This window comes from Scyliorhinus canicula, chromosome 11, assembly GCF_902713615.1.
Source record: "Scyliorhinus canicula chromosome 11, sScyCan1.1, whole genome shotgun sequence".
NCBI lineage: Eukaryota > Metazoa > Chordata > Chondrichthyes > Carcharhiniformes > Scyliorhinidae > Scyliorhinus > Scyliorhinus canicula.
In genome coordinates this window covers 89,960,293-89,975,768 of record NC_052156.1, presented here as the reverse complement: position 1 = coordinate 89,975,768, position 15,476 = coordinate 89,960,293, and the positions used below count along the sequence as shown (strand labels likewise).

The 15,476-nt window shown below is 46.3% G+C and overlaps 1 protein-coding gene across 1 annotated transcript in view; it reads left to right on the top strand.

Annotated features, from left to right (window-relative positions):
* Positions 1-15,476, top strand: part of mst1 (macrophage stimulating 1) — a 170,023-nt gene that overhangs the window by 52,824 nt on the left and 101,723 nt on the right. The window contains exons 4-7 of the mRNA XM_038810834.1: positions 1,106-1,220; positions 2,319-2,461; positions 8,795-8,915; positions 10,561-10,679. Coding sequence (XP_038666762.1) covers positions 1,106-1,220; positions 2,319-2,461; positions 8,795-8,915; positions 10,561-10,679 — 498 coding nt within the window. The remainder of the gene's footprint in view (positions 1-1,105; positions 1,221-2,318; positions 2,462-8,794; positions 8,916-10,560; positions 10,680-15,476) is intronic.

The window sequence follows — 15,476 nt, the reverse complement described above, 5'->3', positions numbered from 1 at the left end:
GAAAGATGCGAATGCCGCTGACAAGACTAATTTCCATTCTTAATTGCCCTTGATAGTGGTGCCCCACAGTCTTCTTGAGCCACTCTGTGGGTTGTTGGGGAATTTCAGTGTGAGGTTAAGGGTGAACCACATTTCTATGTGTCCATTAGGTGAAGGCCAGATCAGGTGGGGATAGCAGATTGCCTTCGCTAAAATGGCACGACTGAACCAGATGGGGTTTTAAAACATTCCAGTAGTTTAATGCTCACCATTGCTGAGACATGCTTTTTGTTCGTGATTTTTACTAATTCTTAGGCATTTATAGCCACAAAGGAGACCATTTGGTGCATCATGTCCACGCTGATCAATAAAGACCTGACTACACTAATCCCATTTTCCAGCACTTGGACCATTGCCCTGGAGATTATTTCCACCCTAAGTGAATATCGAAATAATTCTTAAATGTTACAAGATTTTCTGACTCCACCACCCTTTCAGGCAGTGAATTAAGGATGCCCATCACCCTCTGGGTGATAAAGTTTCTCCTCAACTCCTCTCTTAGCCATCTACCACTTGCCTTAAATCTGTGGCCCCTGGTAATGACCCCTCCTGGGGTTCGAACTCATGTTTCTGGGGCATTTGCCCAGTCCTTTGAATTACTGCCAATTGTGAGTGACAACACACTTGAAGTGAAAGTGAAAAAAGTGAAAATTGCTTATTGTCACGAGTAGGCTTCAATTAAGTTACTGTGAAAAGCCCCTCGTCGCCACATTCCGGGAATCGAACCGTGCTGCTGGCCTGCTTGGTCTGCTTTCAAAGCCAGCGATTTAGCCCTGTGCTAAACAGCCCCTTAGTTACAGTGCTCCCGTGTACATTCGATAAGATCTACTCCTTGGGCCTTTCCCTTTAATAGAGTAAACATGAGACTGGAATTCCAATCTCGCGGGTGTTTCTAATATAATCTAATGGGTTCTTCTGTGTCACATTTGACGCAAAACATTACCTGCTGAGTGTTTTTGCGGTACTTTCTGTTTTTATTTCAGCGTTATTGCTTATTGCTAACCATACTTCATGTAGACCTGTACCTCTTTCGACATTCTGATGTTATTTCACATTGTTTTTGTAGATTATATGCAAGAATGCATTATGGACAGGGGGTTTGCATACAGGGGACGTGTTTCCAAAACCAAAAGTGGGAAGCTTTGCCAGAAGTGGACCTCCAGCGTGCCTCATGAACACAGGTAGAGTATCTCTTTGGCCTTTAAGTTCAGTTCCTGGTTTCTATCTCAAGTGATGGACATCAGATGATCACTGATGCAAGTGGCTTTTGATGTCAGAAAACATTCAGTTCTATTAACCAGTCAAATAAAGATGGCGGGTGAACCGGCTCACTTCAGAGCATCATGCACAGAAAAACCTTCCTCACTGAGATGACCAGGGAAGGGCATGGAAGAGGTTTTGGAGATCTCCTTGGTATTGAGTTATGTGGTGAAAGGTTTAATCTAGGAGAATGGTTGGGCTAAAGAAGGTCGACCTTCCTGTATAGGTGCAGTGAAGAGCCAAGAGTATTCCTGAGAGGCGGTAGGAGCATGGGTTTCCTGCCTCTCTCAGGTGCATTGCAGACACCTGCCAGTAACTAACCCAGTGAGGGTTACCAGGCCTGTGTGAGTCTTTACCGGAGGTCCTAAAAGGAATCGCTGAAGGCCACCTCAAAAATGGCATCTTTTCTCACCTTACTCTAGGGTAGGGAGTCGCTGGTTCAAGGAACTTGGGCCGATGGTCATTCCCCTCTTATTTCTCCTCAGCCAGGCTGCTTGATTTGCTACACTCCTGCAAACCTGCAGCCTGATGTTACGATACCAATAAGGTCAAATTGCCATAGTCCTGTCCTCCACCTCATTAGTTTGGGTTCATTGTTCTCTTACTGCAGACTGATTCCTTGGTCCTGATTTTCACCTATTGTGTCCAGGCATTTCCCGACATGGCAATCCTGTCTCATGCCTGCCGGCACTACTTTTATGCAGGGTGGCTGACATTGAAGCAGGGCCAGGCAGAAACATAGCAGGGCAGAAGACGGAGCAACTCTCCTGGACCTGTAGACTTAATTACCTGCAAAGACTTGCATTCAAAGTATCGGATGGCATCTTTGACTCTGTCTATATATATGTTTCTGGAACCCACCTCTTCATTCACCTGAGGAAGGAGCAGTGCTCTGAAAGCTAGTGATTCGAAACAAACCTGTTGGACTTTAACCTGGTGTTGTAAGACTTCTTACTATATTACAAGGTGTATGCTTGTAGAAAGGTCTAAAGTTCAGCCTGGCCTTTTACTTTTGACAGAAACACTCCAGCTGATTTCCCAGAGAAAGGGCTGGATCTCAATTACTGCCGTAACCCTGACAACCATGAGAACGGCCCCTGGTGTTACACCACAGACTGGAACACTCGGCTGGAGGACTGTGGCATCGCGAGATGTGACCAAGGTAAAGTTCTCTTCATAGAATTCCAGCCCCTTGTGAGAGAATCCCCACAGGCCCAGCTCAGAGCCTGTATCCATGCTAACGGAGTGCAGTTTCGTGTAGAACAACCTGCTGCTCAGCCTAGTCCACCACTGTGTGAGTTTGGGTAGAATGTCGCAGTGAGGACTGAGGCTAAATATTCCGGGTGACCTGACGGAATAGCACGGGCCACAGCAGTGCCATGGTTTGAGGCAGCCAATACTCAGTTGGCAGCAGCTCTCTAGCCTTTGATTGGCAACATTTTGGGTTTAAGTCTCACTCCCAGAGTTGCGTGAAAAGCATCAGGGCTGATTTACTGAGGCAGTACTGCATTGTCAGAGGTGCTTTCTTTTGGATGAGGCATTAAACTAAGCACCCGGAAGAAACCCACGCGGACACGGGGAGAAAGTTCAAACTCCACATAAACAGTCACTCGAGGCCGGAATTGAACCCGGATCCCTGGTGTGGTGAGGCAGCAGTGCTAACCAATGTGCCACTGTGCTGCCACCGTTTTATGTGAAACATCCCATGGTGTTGAAGAAGAGCAGGGGAGTTACCCTGGTGTCCTGGCCGATATTTGTACCTCAACTACCCTGTCAATCCTTCTACAGACTATCACAAAGAAACAGATGATCACATTGCTGTTTGTGGGAGCTGTGATGTGTTGATTGGCTGTCATGTTAATGACTTAGTTAATGATAGGGAGTTGGAGAGGGTTATAGAACAAAGAGGTCCAAAGATGTGCAGGTTAGGTGGACTGGCCATGCTAAATTTCCCTTAGTGTTCAAAATTGCCCTTAGTGTTGGGTGGGGTTACTGGGTTATGGGGATAGGGGGGAGGTGTGGATCTTGGGTTGGGTGCTCTTTCCAAGAGCCGGTGCAGACTCGATGGGCTGAATGGCCTCCTTCTGCACTGTAAATTCTATGAAAGAGATCTAGGGGTACAGGTTCTTAGCTCCCTGAAAGTGGAGTCACTGGTGGACAGGGTGGTGAAGAAGGCATTTGGCCTGCTTGGTTTCATTGGTCAGAACATTGAATACAGGAGTTGGAATGTCTTGCTGAAGCTGAAGACATTGGTAAGGCCACATTTGGAATACTGTGTACAGTTCTGGTCACCCTATTATAGAAAGGATATTATTAAACGAGAAAGAGTGCAGAAATGATTTACTAGGATGTTACCGGGACTTGATAGGTTTGGGTTATAAGGAGAGGCTGGATATACTGGGACTTTTTACCCTGGAGCGCACAAGGCTTAGGGGTGATCTTATAGAGGTCTATAAAAAAAATGAGGAGCATAGATAAGGTTGATAGTCAACATGTTTTCCCAAAGGTAGGGGAGTCTAAAACTAGAGGACATAGGTTTAAGGAGAGAGGGGAGAGATACAAAAGGTTCGAGAGGGACAATTTTTTCACACAGAGGGTGGTGAGTATCTGGTAGAGGCGGGTACAATTTTGTCTTTTAAAAAGCTTTGAGAAAGTAGGATGGGAAAGATGGGTATAGAGGATATGGGCCAAAAGCGGGCAATTGGGACTAGCTTAGTGGTAAAAACTGGGCAGCATGGATAAGTTGGGCCAAAGGGCCTCTTTTCATGCTGTAAACCTCCATGACCCTGTGTTCCCTTCAACAGTGACTATAATTCAAAAGTACTTCATTGGCTGTAAAGCACTTTGAGACATCCTGTGGTTGTGAAAAGTGGTATAAAAATGCTAATCTTTCTTTAATGTTCCCTGCGATGCAATCAGAATACTTTTTTATTGATTCATTTATGGGATGTGGGTGTCGCTGGTTCGGCCAACATTCATTGTCCATCTCTAATTGCCCTTGAGAAGGTGGTGGTAAATTGTCTTCTTGAATCGCTGCAATCCTTGAGATGTAGGTACACCCACAGTGCTGTTAGGGAGGGAGTTCCAGTATTTTGACCCAGTGACAGTGAAGGAACGGCAATATATTTCCAAGTCAGGGTAGTGAGTGACTTGGAGGGGAACCTCCCGGTGGTGTTCCCATGAGTCTGCTGTGCTTGTCCTTCTAGATGGCAGTGGTCGAAGGTTTGGAAGGTGTTGTCGAAGGAGCCTTGGTGAGCTGTTGCAGTTTATCCTATCGATGGTACACACAGTTGCTACTGTGCGTCGGTGTGGAGGGAGTGAATGTTGAAGGTGGTGGATGGGATGCCAGTCAAGCGGATTGCTTTGTTCTGGATGGTGTTGAGCTTCTTTAGTGTTGTTGGAGCTGCACTTATTAAGTAAAGTGGAGAATATTCCATCACACTCCTGACTTGTGCCTTGTAGACGGTAGACAGGCTTTGGAAGTCAGGAGGGGAGCTGCACAACATAAGATTTCCAGCCTCTGACCAGTTCTTGTATCCACAGCACATACATATTTGTTATATATTTTAATGATTTGGATGAGAATGTAGGAGGCATGGTTAGTAAGTTTACAGATGACACCAAGATTGGTGGCATAGTGGATAGTGAAGAAGGTTATATAAGATTGCAACAGGTTCTTGACCAATTGGGCCAGTGGGCCAATGAATGGCAGATGGAGTTTAATTTGGATAAATGTGAGGCGATGAATTTTGGTCGATCAAATCAGGGCAGGACCTACTCAGCTAATGGTGGGAAGTTGGGGAGAGTTACAGACCAAAGAGATCAAGGGTACAGGTTCATAGCTCCTTGAAGGTGGAGTCGCAGGTGGACAGGGTGGTGAAGAAGGCATTCAGCATGCTAGGTTTCATTGGTCAGAATACTGAATACAGGAGTTGGGACGTCTTGTTTAAGTTGTACAAGATATTGGTAAGACCACACATGGAATACTGTGTTCAGTTCTGGTCACCCTATTATAGCAAGGATATTGTTAAACTAGAAAGAGAACAGAAGAGATTTACAAGGATGCTATCAGGACTTGATGGTCTGAGTTATAATGATTAGATTGGATTTGTTTGTTTATTGTCATGTGTACCGAGGTGCAGTGAAAAGTATTTTTCTGCGAGCAGCTCAACAGATCATTAAGTACATGAAAATAAAAGAAAATAAAAGAAAATACATAATAGGGCAACACAAGGTACACAATGTAACTACATAAACACCAGCATCAGGTGGAGCATACAGGGGTGCAGCGTTAATCAGGTCAGTTCATAAGAGGATCATTTAGGAGTCTGGTAACAGCAGGGAAGAAGCTGTTTCTGAGTCTGTTCACACGTGTTCTCAGAACTTTGTATCTTCTGCCCGATGGAAGAAGTTGGAAGAGTAAATGAGCCGGGCGGGAGGGTCTTTGATTATGCTGCCCGCTTTCACCAGGCAGTGGGAGGTGTAGATGGAGTCAATGGATGGGAGGCAGGGTCGTGTGATGGGCTGGGCTATGTTCATGACTCTCTGTGGTCTTGGGCCGAGCAGTTGCCATACCCGGCTTTGATGCAGCCCGATAGGATGCTTTCTAAGGTGCATCTGTAAAATTTGGTAAGAGTTAATGTGGACATGCCGAATTTCCTTAATTTCCTGAGGAAGTATAGGCGCTGTTGTGCTTTCTTGGTGGTAGCGTCAACGTGGGTGGATCAGAACAGATTTTTGGAGATGTGACCCCCTAGGAATTTGAAACTGCTAACCATCTCCACCTCGGCCCCGTTGATGCTGACAGGGGTGTGTACAGTACTTTGCTTCCTGAAGTCAATGACCAGCTCTTTAGTTTTTCTGGCATTGAGGAAGAGATTGTTGTCGCTGCACCACTCCACTAGGTTCTCTATTTCCTTCCTGTATTCTGACTCATCGTTATTCGAGATCCGGCCCACTATGGTTATATCGTCAGCAAACCTGGAGATGGAGTTGGAACCAAATTTTGCCAAGCAGTCGTGTATGTACAGGGAGTAGAGTAGGCGGCTAAGTACGCAGCCTTCCGGGGCCCCAGTATTGAGGACTATTGTGGAGGAGGTGTTATTGTTAATTCTTACTGATTGTGGTCTGTGGGTCAGAAAGTCGAGGATCCAGTTGCAGAGTGAGGAGCCAAGTCCTAGGTTTTGGAGCTTTGACATGAGCTTGGCTGGGATTATGGTGTTGAAGGCGGAGCTGTAGTCAATAAATAGGAGTCTGATGTCGTTGTCCTTGTTTTCGAGATGCTTTACGGATGAGTGTATGGCTAGGGAGATGGCATCTGCTGTGGACCAGTTGCGATGGTATGCGAATTGCAGTGGATTAAGGTGTTCTGGGAATATGGAGTTTATGCGCTTCATGACCAACCTCTCGAAGCACTTCATTACGACTGATGTCAGGGCCACCGAACGGTAGTCATTGAGGCATGTTGGTGGATGGGCTGGGACATTTTTCCCTGGAGCACAGTAGGCTCGAGGGTGATCTTACATAGATCTATAAAATACTGTGTTTAGTTCTGTTCACCCTATTATAGAAAAGATATTGTTAAACTAGAAATAGTTCAGAAAAGATTTACGAGGATGCTACCAGGACTTGATGATATGAGTTATTAGGAGAGGCTGGATAGGCTGGGACCTTTTTCCCTGGAGCGTAGGAGGCTTAGGGGTGAATTTATAGAGGTCTATAAAATAACGAGAAGCATAGATAAGGTAGATAGTCGACATCTTTTCCCAAAGGTAGATGAGTCTAGATTTAGAGGGCATAGCTTTGAGGTGAGAGCGGAGAGATACTAAAGAGACCAGAGGGGAAATTTCTTCACACGGAGGGTGGTGAGCATCTGGAATGGACTGCCAGGTGGAGTGGTAGAGGCGGGTAAATTTGGTCTTTTAAAATGCAGTTAGACAGTTACATGGGCAGGGTGGGTGTAGAGGGATATGGGCCAAATAGGGCAAGTGGGACTAGCTTAGTGATAGAAACTGAGTGGCATGGACCAGCTGGGCCGAAGGGCCTGTTTCCATGCTGTAAACATCTAGGACTCTATAACAGATGATCTTGTCATTGAGATATTGCTGTTTGTGAGATCTTGCAAAGTGTCAAACTGGTCGTCACAGTTCTGAGATTACAATGATAATTTTAAGACATTACTTCATTGTCCCTGCAGTGCATTGAAATCATGAGGTCATGAATGGTACTGTGGCAATGTGTTCGATATAACTAATCCGGAGTTCAACATTTTCATGAAATATTTTAACATATTGAAGAATTACTGATCTCTTTTTAAAGTTTACTTTTCACGTCATTGAGACAAAGATAGAAAAAAATGATGGAACTCAGAATTGTTGATAATACTCTTACTTTAGAAGTAAACTTCCTTGGCATTTGCGTTAGTCATAGTTTTACAATTAATCCTTTATAAATCACTGGTTAGGCCTCAGCATGATTCTGGACACTTCACTTCAGGAAGGATGTCAAGGTCTGAGGAGCAACTGGTACCGGGGATGAGGACCTTCACTTATGTCGAGAGTGTAGAAGCCAGGTGGTTCCACAGGCTGGGATTATTCTCTTCAATATTGTGAAGGCGAGAATACGGAGAAATTATTTCTACAGATTTAAGTTGATTGCTTAAAGAAGAGACACTTAGGGATTGAATATTTATGATCGAGAATGGACTGCTCTGAAGAGGCAGAGATTCATAGAAGTAAACTTATTAAAGCATGACTTTTATTCCAATTATATCTTGTAAAGAATGAGAAGGAAAAGGATTGTTTCCCAGACAACTCAGTTCTAGCAGTGACACTGTATTGAGTGGCCATGGGACAGTGGGCGGAATCTTACCAGAATTTGGCAAAGTGTCAGGTTCAGTCTGAAAACTGGTGTGTAACTCTCCAGTCACACAGACCAGGGTACAATGCTTTGGAGGGGGCGGAGCATCGTGAAAGCAGCACAGCCCCTGATTTGGTCGGAAACGAGTATTCTCTGGCCGAATGTGATTTTGGCCAACAGAGAATCTCACCCCAGTTTTCTCTCCAAATATTCAGCCTCTTAGAGAAAACAAAATGAGTGGGCATGGTTTACGCTGTCGCTCTGGCAGGGTGGGGTCTCATGGAGCCAGGAGCCAGCTCCACATGATTGGACCGCCATCTTTAAAGGGTGCCCCAGTCAGCACTGCAGCCTAACGGCCCCCAGCCCCCATCACGGTGGTGTGAGGGGCTCTCCAACCGCACTCCCCCAAATAATCCTTCCTGGCATTCCCCCCACATTCATCGTTGGCATTCCACCCCCGCCACTGATCGACATTGAAGTGCAAACAACCAAGTATAACCTTCAATAATGAACAAAGATGGATCTGCACTTGCTGATGAGATGGGGAGAGAGAATCACCATCACTCCTCAGCAAATAGATTCACAGGAAAAGCTCCTGAAATCATCTGACATGCGTCTCTTTGTTGTTTTTGCTCAGATGTATGTCTATTATGCAACGGTGAAGATTACAACGGCTTCGTAGATCGCACAGAGAGTGGGAGAGAGTGTCAGCGCTGGGACCTCAGTTATCCACACTCACACAAATACCAACCAGAGAAGTATGTAACTAATATCTCAATGTTCAAAGCAAGAAGTACAAAATTATCACTGAAGCACCTGGATCCTGTCAACAAAGGATTCATTAGATCATAAGAGTAGACAAAATTGTTACATTCATCCATAGCGCAGCCACACTGAGCTGAACTACACACATTAGCAAACTCCCAGTTTTGATCCATGTTGAATTCTGAGTAAATGTGGTGGCAGATTAGAAGTGGGCCTATCTCAATGCTGTGACATAACAGCAGCAGTGCAGTAAGATGTGCCCGAACGTAGTTCACTCCTGTCCATAGGAAGTAAGTCCTGCAATATTGGCAGGATGACACCTAATGGATGGTTCTGCCACTGATTGTCATCTCATCATGGAACCTCCTTCCTTTCTGGTGCAACTGGAAATTAATGCTGCAGGATTCAACCCATCTCGCCATGCCAATGTTTCCCGTGTGTGGACCCCCATTTCCCTTCCAATCCATTCAATGTGGTACGACAGCATGGAAACACAGTGGTTAGCACAGTTGCTTCACAGCTCCAGGGTCCCATGTTCGATTCCCAGCTTGGGTCACTGTCTGTGTGGAGTCTGCACGCGTCTGTGTGGGTTTCCTCCGGGTCCTCCGGTTTCCTCCCACAGTTCAAAGATGTGCAGGTTAGAAGGATTGGCCATGTTAAATTGCCCTCAGTGTCCAAAATTGCCCTTAGTGTTGGGTGGGGTTACTGGGTTACGGTATAGGGTGAAGGTATGGCCTTAAGCAGGGTGCTCTTTCCAAGGGCCAGTGCAGACTCAATAGCCCGAATGGCCTCCTTCTGCACTGTAAATTCTATGAAATCCTGGAAGTATTGCCCCCCATTGAGCCGAAGCTGAAAAATTGAATGTTTCTTATTTGAGTTGAGGATTTGGAACCAGGTCCAATCACAGCGGAGAACAAAGGCGATTATGGTGGTGAGGCCTATCAGAGACTCGTACCAGAACTCCTCCTAATAGGACACCTTCAGGTCTTTCCATATTCATATGTAATGGCAGTGGCCATTCAATGTGCTTCCTGTCCATCACTGCTCAATGCTGTTATGGTAAAGGTGATGCCAGGTCCCAGGAGGTGCTAGTAACAGCTCAGAGGGCCCCTATGGAGGGAGAGAGCCCTGCAGTGGCCTCTTCTCCTTCCACAGCTCCACTCTTACCTTGCTTTTACCTCTGCTGAAGGCTACGAGGCAGCCAACCATTGAGGCATTAGTGCCTCTTTAGTTGCTTGGGATTAGGGTGAGGGTAAGGGAATTCTGTGAGTGCAACCAGGACCTGCCAAATAAATTAATGGGAAGAGGGTTCAACATGTCAATCTTAGTGGCTCTTCCAGATTTACAGATACACTAGCATAGCTCTCAGGGTCCAAGGAGCATGTTCACTTTCCCATCGCATCAAGGTGCAGTCCCTAGGGAAAGCCCGCACAATAGACTTTCATTCCACGATTCTGGGATGAATTTGAATCCAAGTAAAAGGCCAGGGTGCTAAACCATTGGCCACCCTCCCTACCCTCCCCCCATCCCAGCATCATGATTAAGATAAGGCATCTTTTTGTGCGATAGATTGGTCAGGTCTGGTACAATCCTAGTTTCTAATGCCATTATGGTTCCTCTCCCTTCTGACGGATCAAGGTACGCCGAGAAGAACCTGGATGATAATTACTGTCGCAATCCTGATGGGTCCCTCCGGCCCTGGTGTTACACCGTTGACCCTAATGTGGAGCGTGAATACTGCAACATACGGAAATGTGGTAAGTGAAGCTACAGAAGGGAGGTTCCCAATATAAATTGAACCTTTTTGTACATATAAATCTTGGCAAGTATTGCAGCTCGTCCCCTTGGAGGTGCTAACTCTCATGATGGTAGGACAACCGCAGCTCTTCTCTTCCTCATCAAAGTAACTATTCCTGATCATATATGATGAAACATTGAGTCTCGGGCTGGCTGTGTAACCATGGAGGGCATTGCTGGGAAGTCTGGTCCAGTTCTCACATGGATGTTTTCCAGCAGAAAGTGCTGCATAACTTGATTGTGGTTTGTGCAACTCATTGATGCACTGGCCCATACTCATCATTTTTAGCAATTTGGATGCTAGTAACATGATGGTAGGGGGTGTTGTGGTGCAGTGGGTAGCATCCCTGCATCTGAGCCAGAAGCTGGTCTTTTACTTGGATTTAAATTCATCCCAGAATCGTGGAATGAAAGACACCCCAGGTCTTGATGACCAACGAAGGTGCATTCATAATGCCACCAGATAGGTGTGTCACAATATACACATCAGTATATGATGGTGCAGAGACACACACTGACTGATACACTGCAAGACCAATCAACACACACAACACAGCAGCCAATCACCAGTTAGAGCACACTCACTATAAAGCCAGAGGGCACTAGTTTTCCCGCTCATTCGAATTGCAGCCTCTAAGAAGGACAGAGCTCACAGCTTGTAGCACAGATCTTCACCATGTGCTGATAGTCTAGATTGGTCAGGATAGGCATAGGTCTTCAGTTTAATCTAACATAGTGTCAACCCACAGTGCAAGGATGTTCAACAGTTCCTAGCTTAATAAAATAGTGTTGTACTATTACAAGTGTTGGTAGCCTGTCTATGTTACTGCTAAGGTAAACGCAGTCTCCACAGATCCAGAGTACCCAACACATCAAGGTGTAGCATCAACTTAGAACCATAGAATTCCTCCAGTTCTAAAGGAGGCCCGACAGAGGGAAGACGACAGACACAGTCATGTTTCCCGCCAACCTTAAAGAACAAGGCAAACCTTAACAGAGGAGAAAGGACACTTAAAAAGCTCTGGTGTGGAAGATGGCAGCATCAGAGTAAATGTGTTGTCAACAGAAAGTTTGAGAGAAGGGAATATAGCTCTTTCAGGGAGTTGGGTGTAGAGCAGAACAAATCCAATCTGGACATCAATCAATTAGCAGCAAGATGTTCTCAACAGTGCTACCAAGTGACATTCCCTCATCAAAGAGCTGCTAAAGAGGTGCTCAGTTGAAGTTCTGCCAGGACCACTCGGAGCCTTGGTCTAAAGGACATAGGACAATGTCCAGTTCAACAGAGTACTGCTCTCCAGAATCACGCACAGGAATTTGACACAGTGATAGAAGAAGTGCTATTCTGTTTTTTTTACAAAACAAGGAGTGGTCCAAGGAAGGGAGCAGGAGGAAATGGGACATGAGAGCTGAGGTCGAGAACAATAATTAGGTAAGTGGATAGTTGATTGGCTGGTGAGGATGAAGTTCTTTTTCTCTTAATTAGACAATGGTTTAATTTTTTTTTCAAAAATATTTTTCTTCTCCTTTTTCACATTTTCTCCCAACTTTACACCCACCAACAATGAACAATAATCAGTAACGAATATGTAAATCCCCATATCAATAACAACGATCCCATCCTCCCACCAAACCCCAAACATTAGCCCGCATGTTCACATAAACAAATGACAAAAAGGAATTAGGGATCACCCATAGTCACCATTAACGCACACAGTCTCCCTCCCCCCAACCCTCTCAACCACACCCCCCCCCCCCACAACTAACCTTCAATGTCATCCAATTCTTGAAAGTGCATGATGAATAGTGCCCATGAATTGTAGAACCCGTCCATCCTTCCCCTCAGTTCAAACTTAACCTTCTCAAGAGTCAAGAATTCCAACAGGTCCCCCCGCCACACCAGGGCACAGGATGGAGAGGTTACTCTCCAACCTATCAGGATCCGCCTTCGGGTGATCAACGAGGCGAAGGCTGCAACATCTGCCTCTGCACCCGTTTCCAACCCTGGCTGGTCCGACACCCCGAATATGGCCTCCTGAGGGCCCGGGTCCAGTTTCACGTGCACCACTTTAGAAATGACCCTAAAAACCTCCTTCCAGTAATCCTCTAGCTTTGGACAGGACCAAAACATATGAACGTGTTTAGCGCCACCCCCCCCCCCCCCCCCCCCCCGCAACGTTCACATACAGCTTCTACTCCTTCAAAGAATCGGCCCATCCTCGCCCTTGTGAGGTCTGCACTGTATACCACCTTCAGCTGTATCAGCCCCAACCTCGCGCACGAGGCTCCGGTACACCTCACACCAGAACCCCTCCTCCATATCCTCTCCCAACTCTTCCTCCCACTTTGCTTTGATCCCTTCCAGTGGTGCCTTCTCCTCTTCCAAAATAGCTCCATAAACCGCTGACACTACCCCTTCTCCAGTCCTCCTGTCATCAGCACCTCCTCCAACAATGTGGAGGTCGGTTCCTCTGGGAAGCTCTGTATCTCCTTTCTGGCAAAATCTTGAACCTGCATGTATCTAAACATTTCCCCCTGCTCCAGCCCATACTTCGCTCCCAGCTCCTTCAATCCTGCAAACCGACCCCCAAGAAACAAATCTTTTAGCGTCTTACTCCCCTTCTCTTCCCATTTCCGAAAACTTCCATCCCACTTCCCTGGCTCAAATCTGTGGTTCCCCCGAATCAGCATTTCCCTTGACCCTGCCCCCAGCCCGAAGTGTTGGCGAAACTGCCTCCAAATTCTCAATGAAGCTACTATTACCGGAATCCCTGAGTATTTCCCTGGGGCCATCGGGATTCGCTGCCCAGTAGTAATACATCAGATTCGCACAAGGTTCACCTCTATCGCGGCACCTTTCTCACTCTGGCCACCTTCCATCTCCATATGAACGAGGTAATCATTCCTTCAATCTCTCTGCCTTTGGCAGGAAAATGGCAGGCATTGGAAAATAAACAGAAATCGTGGCAACACGTTCATTTTAACCGCCTGTACCCGACCCGCCAGTGACAAAGTGAGACCATCCCACCTTGCCAGATCAGCTTTCACTTTCCCCACCAAACTAGAAATGTTGTATCTGCAAAGCGCCCCCCCCCCCCCCCCCCAACCCACTCCAGGGCAACCTGCACCCCCAGGTATCTAAAGTGAGTCCCTGCCCCACGGAATGGCAGCCCCCCCCCCCCCACCCCCACCCCTGCCCGCAACCCCAGCCAAGACACCACAAAATACTCACTTTTGTCTAGATTTAGATTGTACCCTGAGAAAGACCCAAACACCCGAAGCAGCTCAATCATCCCCCTATAATCCTTATGTAGTTGCTTTACCCAGTCGACAAATCTTGGTCCAATCCCAAACCGCTCCAGAACTGCCATCAAGTACCCCCATTCTACCCAGTCAAACGTCTTCTCAGTGTCCAATGCCACAACCGCCTCTGTTTCCTTCCCCTCTGCCGGTGCCATAACCACGTTCAATACCCTTCTACCATTTGAAAAGAGCTGTCTCCCTCTCACAAATCCCGTCTCATCTTTACCCCTCAGAAAAGTACAGCACAGGAACAGGCCAGGCCCTTCGGCCCTCCAAGCCTGTGCCGACCATGCCGCCCGTCTAAACTAAAATCTTCTACACTCCCTCTATTCCCATCTTATTCATGTATTTGTCAAGATGCCCCTCAAACGTCACTATCATCCCTGCCTCCACCACCTCCTCTGGCAGCGAGTTCCAGGCACCCGCTACCCTCTGTGTAAAAAACTTGCCTCGTACATCTCCTCTAAACCTTGCCCCTCGCACATTAAACCTATGCCCTCTAGTAATTGACCACTCTACCCTGGGAAAAAGTCTCTGACTATCCACGCTGTCTATGCCCCTCATAATTTTGTAGACCTCTATCAGGTCGCCTCTCAACCTCCTTCGTTCCAGTGAGAACAAACCAAGTTTATTCAACCTCTCCTCATAGCTAATGCGCTCCATACCAGGCAACATCCTGGTAAATCTCTTCTGCACCCTCTCAAAGCCTCCACATCCTTCTGGTAGTGTGGCGACCAGAATTGAACACTATACTCCAAGTGTAGCCTAACTAAGGTTCTAACTAAGGTTCTAACTAAGGTAGAGATGTTGTTGGGCTTTCTTGACTGTTGCCTCAACGTGAGTGGAACAGGATCACTGTTGGTGATGGTGACCCCCAGGAACTTAAAGCTAACGACCATTTCCACTTCGGAGCCATTGATGCTGGAGGCGTGGGGGCGGTTTGTGCTATGCTTCCTTGCTTTTTCCGACATTTAGAGAGAGGTTGTTTTCGATACACCATGCAACCAAGTGATTTATCTCCCTTCTGTAGTCTGATTCGTTGTTGTTTGAGATACAGCCCACCACAGTCGTATCATCCGAAAATGTATCGATTGAGTTGGAGTTAAATCAGTCATATGTGTATTGGGAGTAAGGTAGAGAGTAAAAATAAAGACTTTAGCTAGCTAGATAAATAAAATAAGACTAGTCTAAGATATGGCAGAGCAGGTTGTGTGCCTGGACTACATATGGACAGCAGCAGTGTCCAGACCATCCACATTTGCAGTAGATTTCTCCATCGTAAATCTCTGTGGCTAAGAGTCAATGAGCTGAAGTGCAAATTGGAGAGACACAGACACAAAAGGGAGGGGCAGGAATTTCTGTATGCTTTTTTCCAGAATACAGTCACCCCCCAGAGAAAAACACAGGTTCCGGAAAAGGGGAATGTGATTGAAAAAAGAGTTGATGATGAGAAT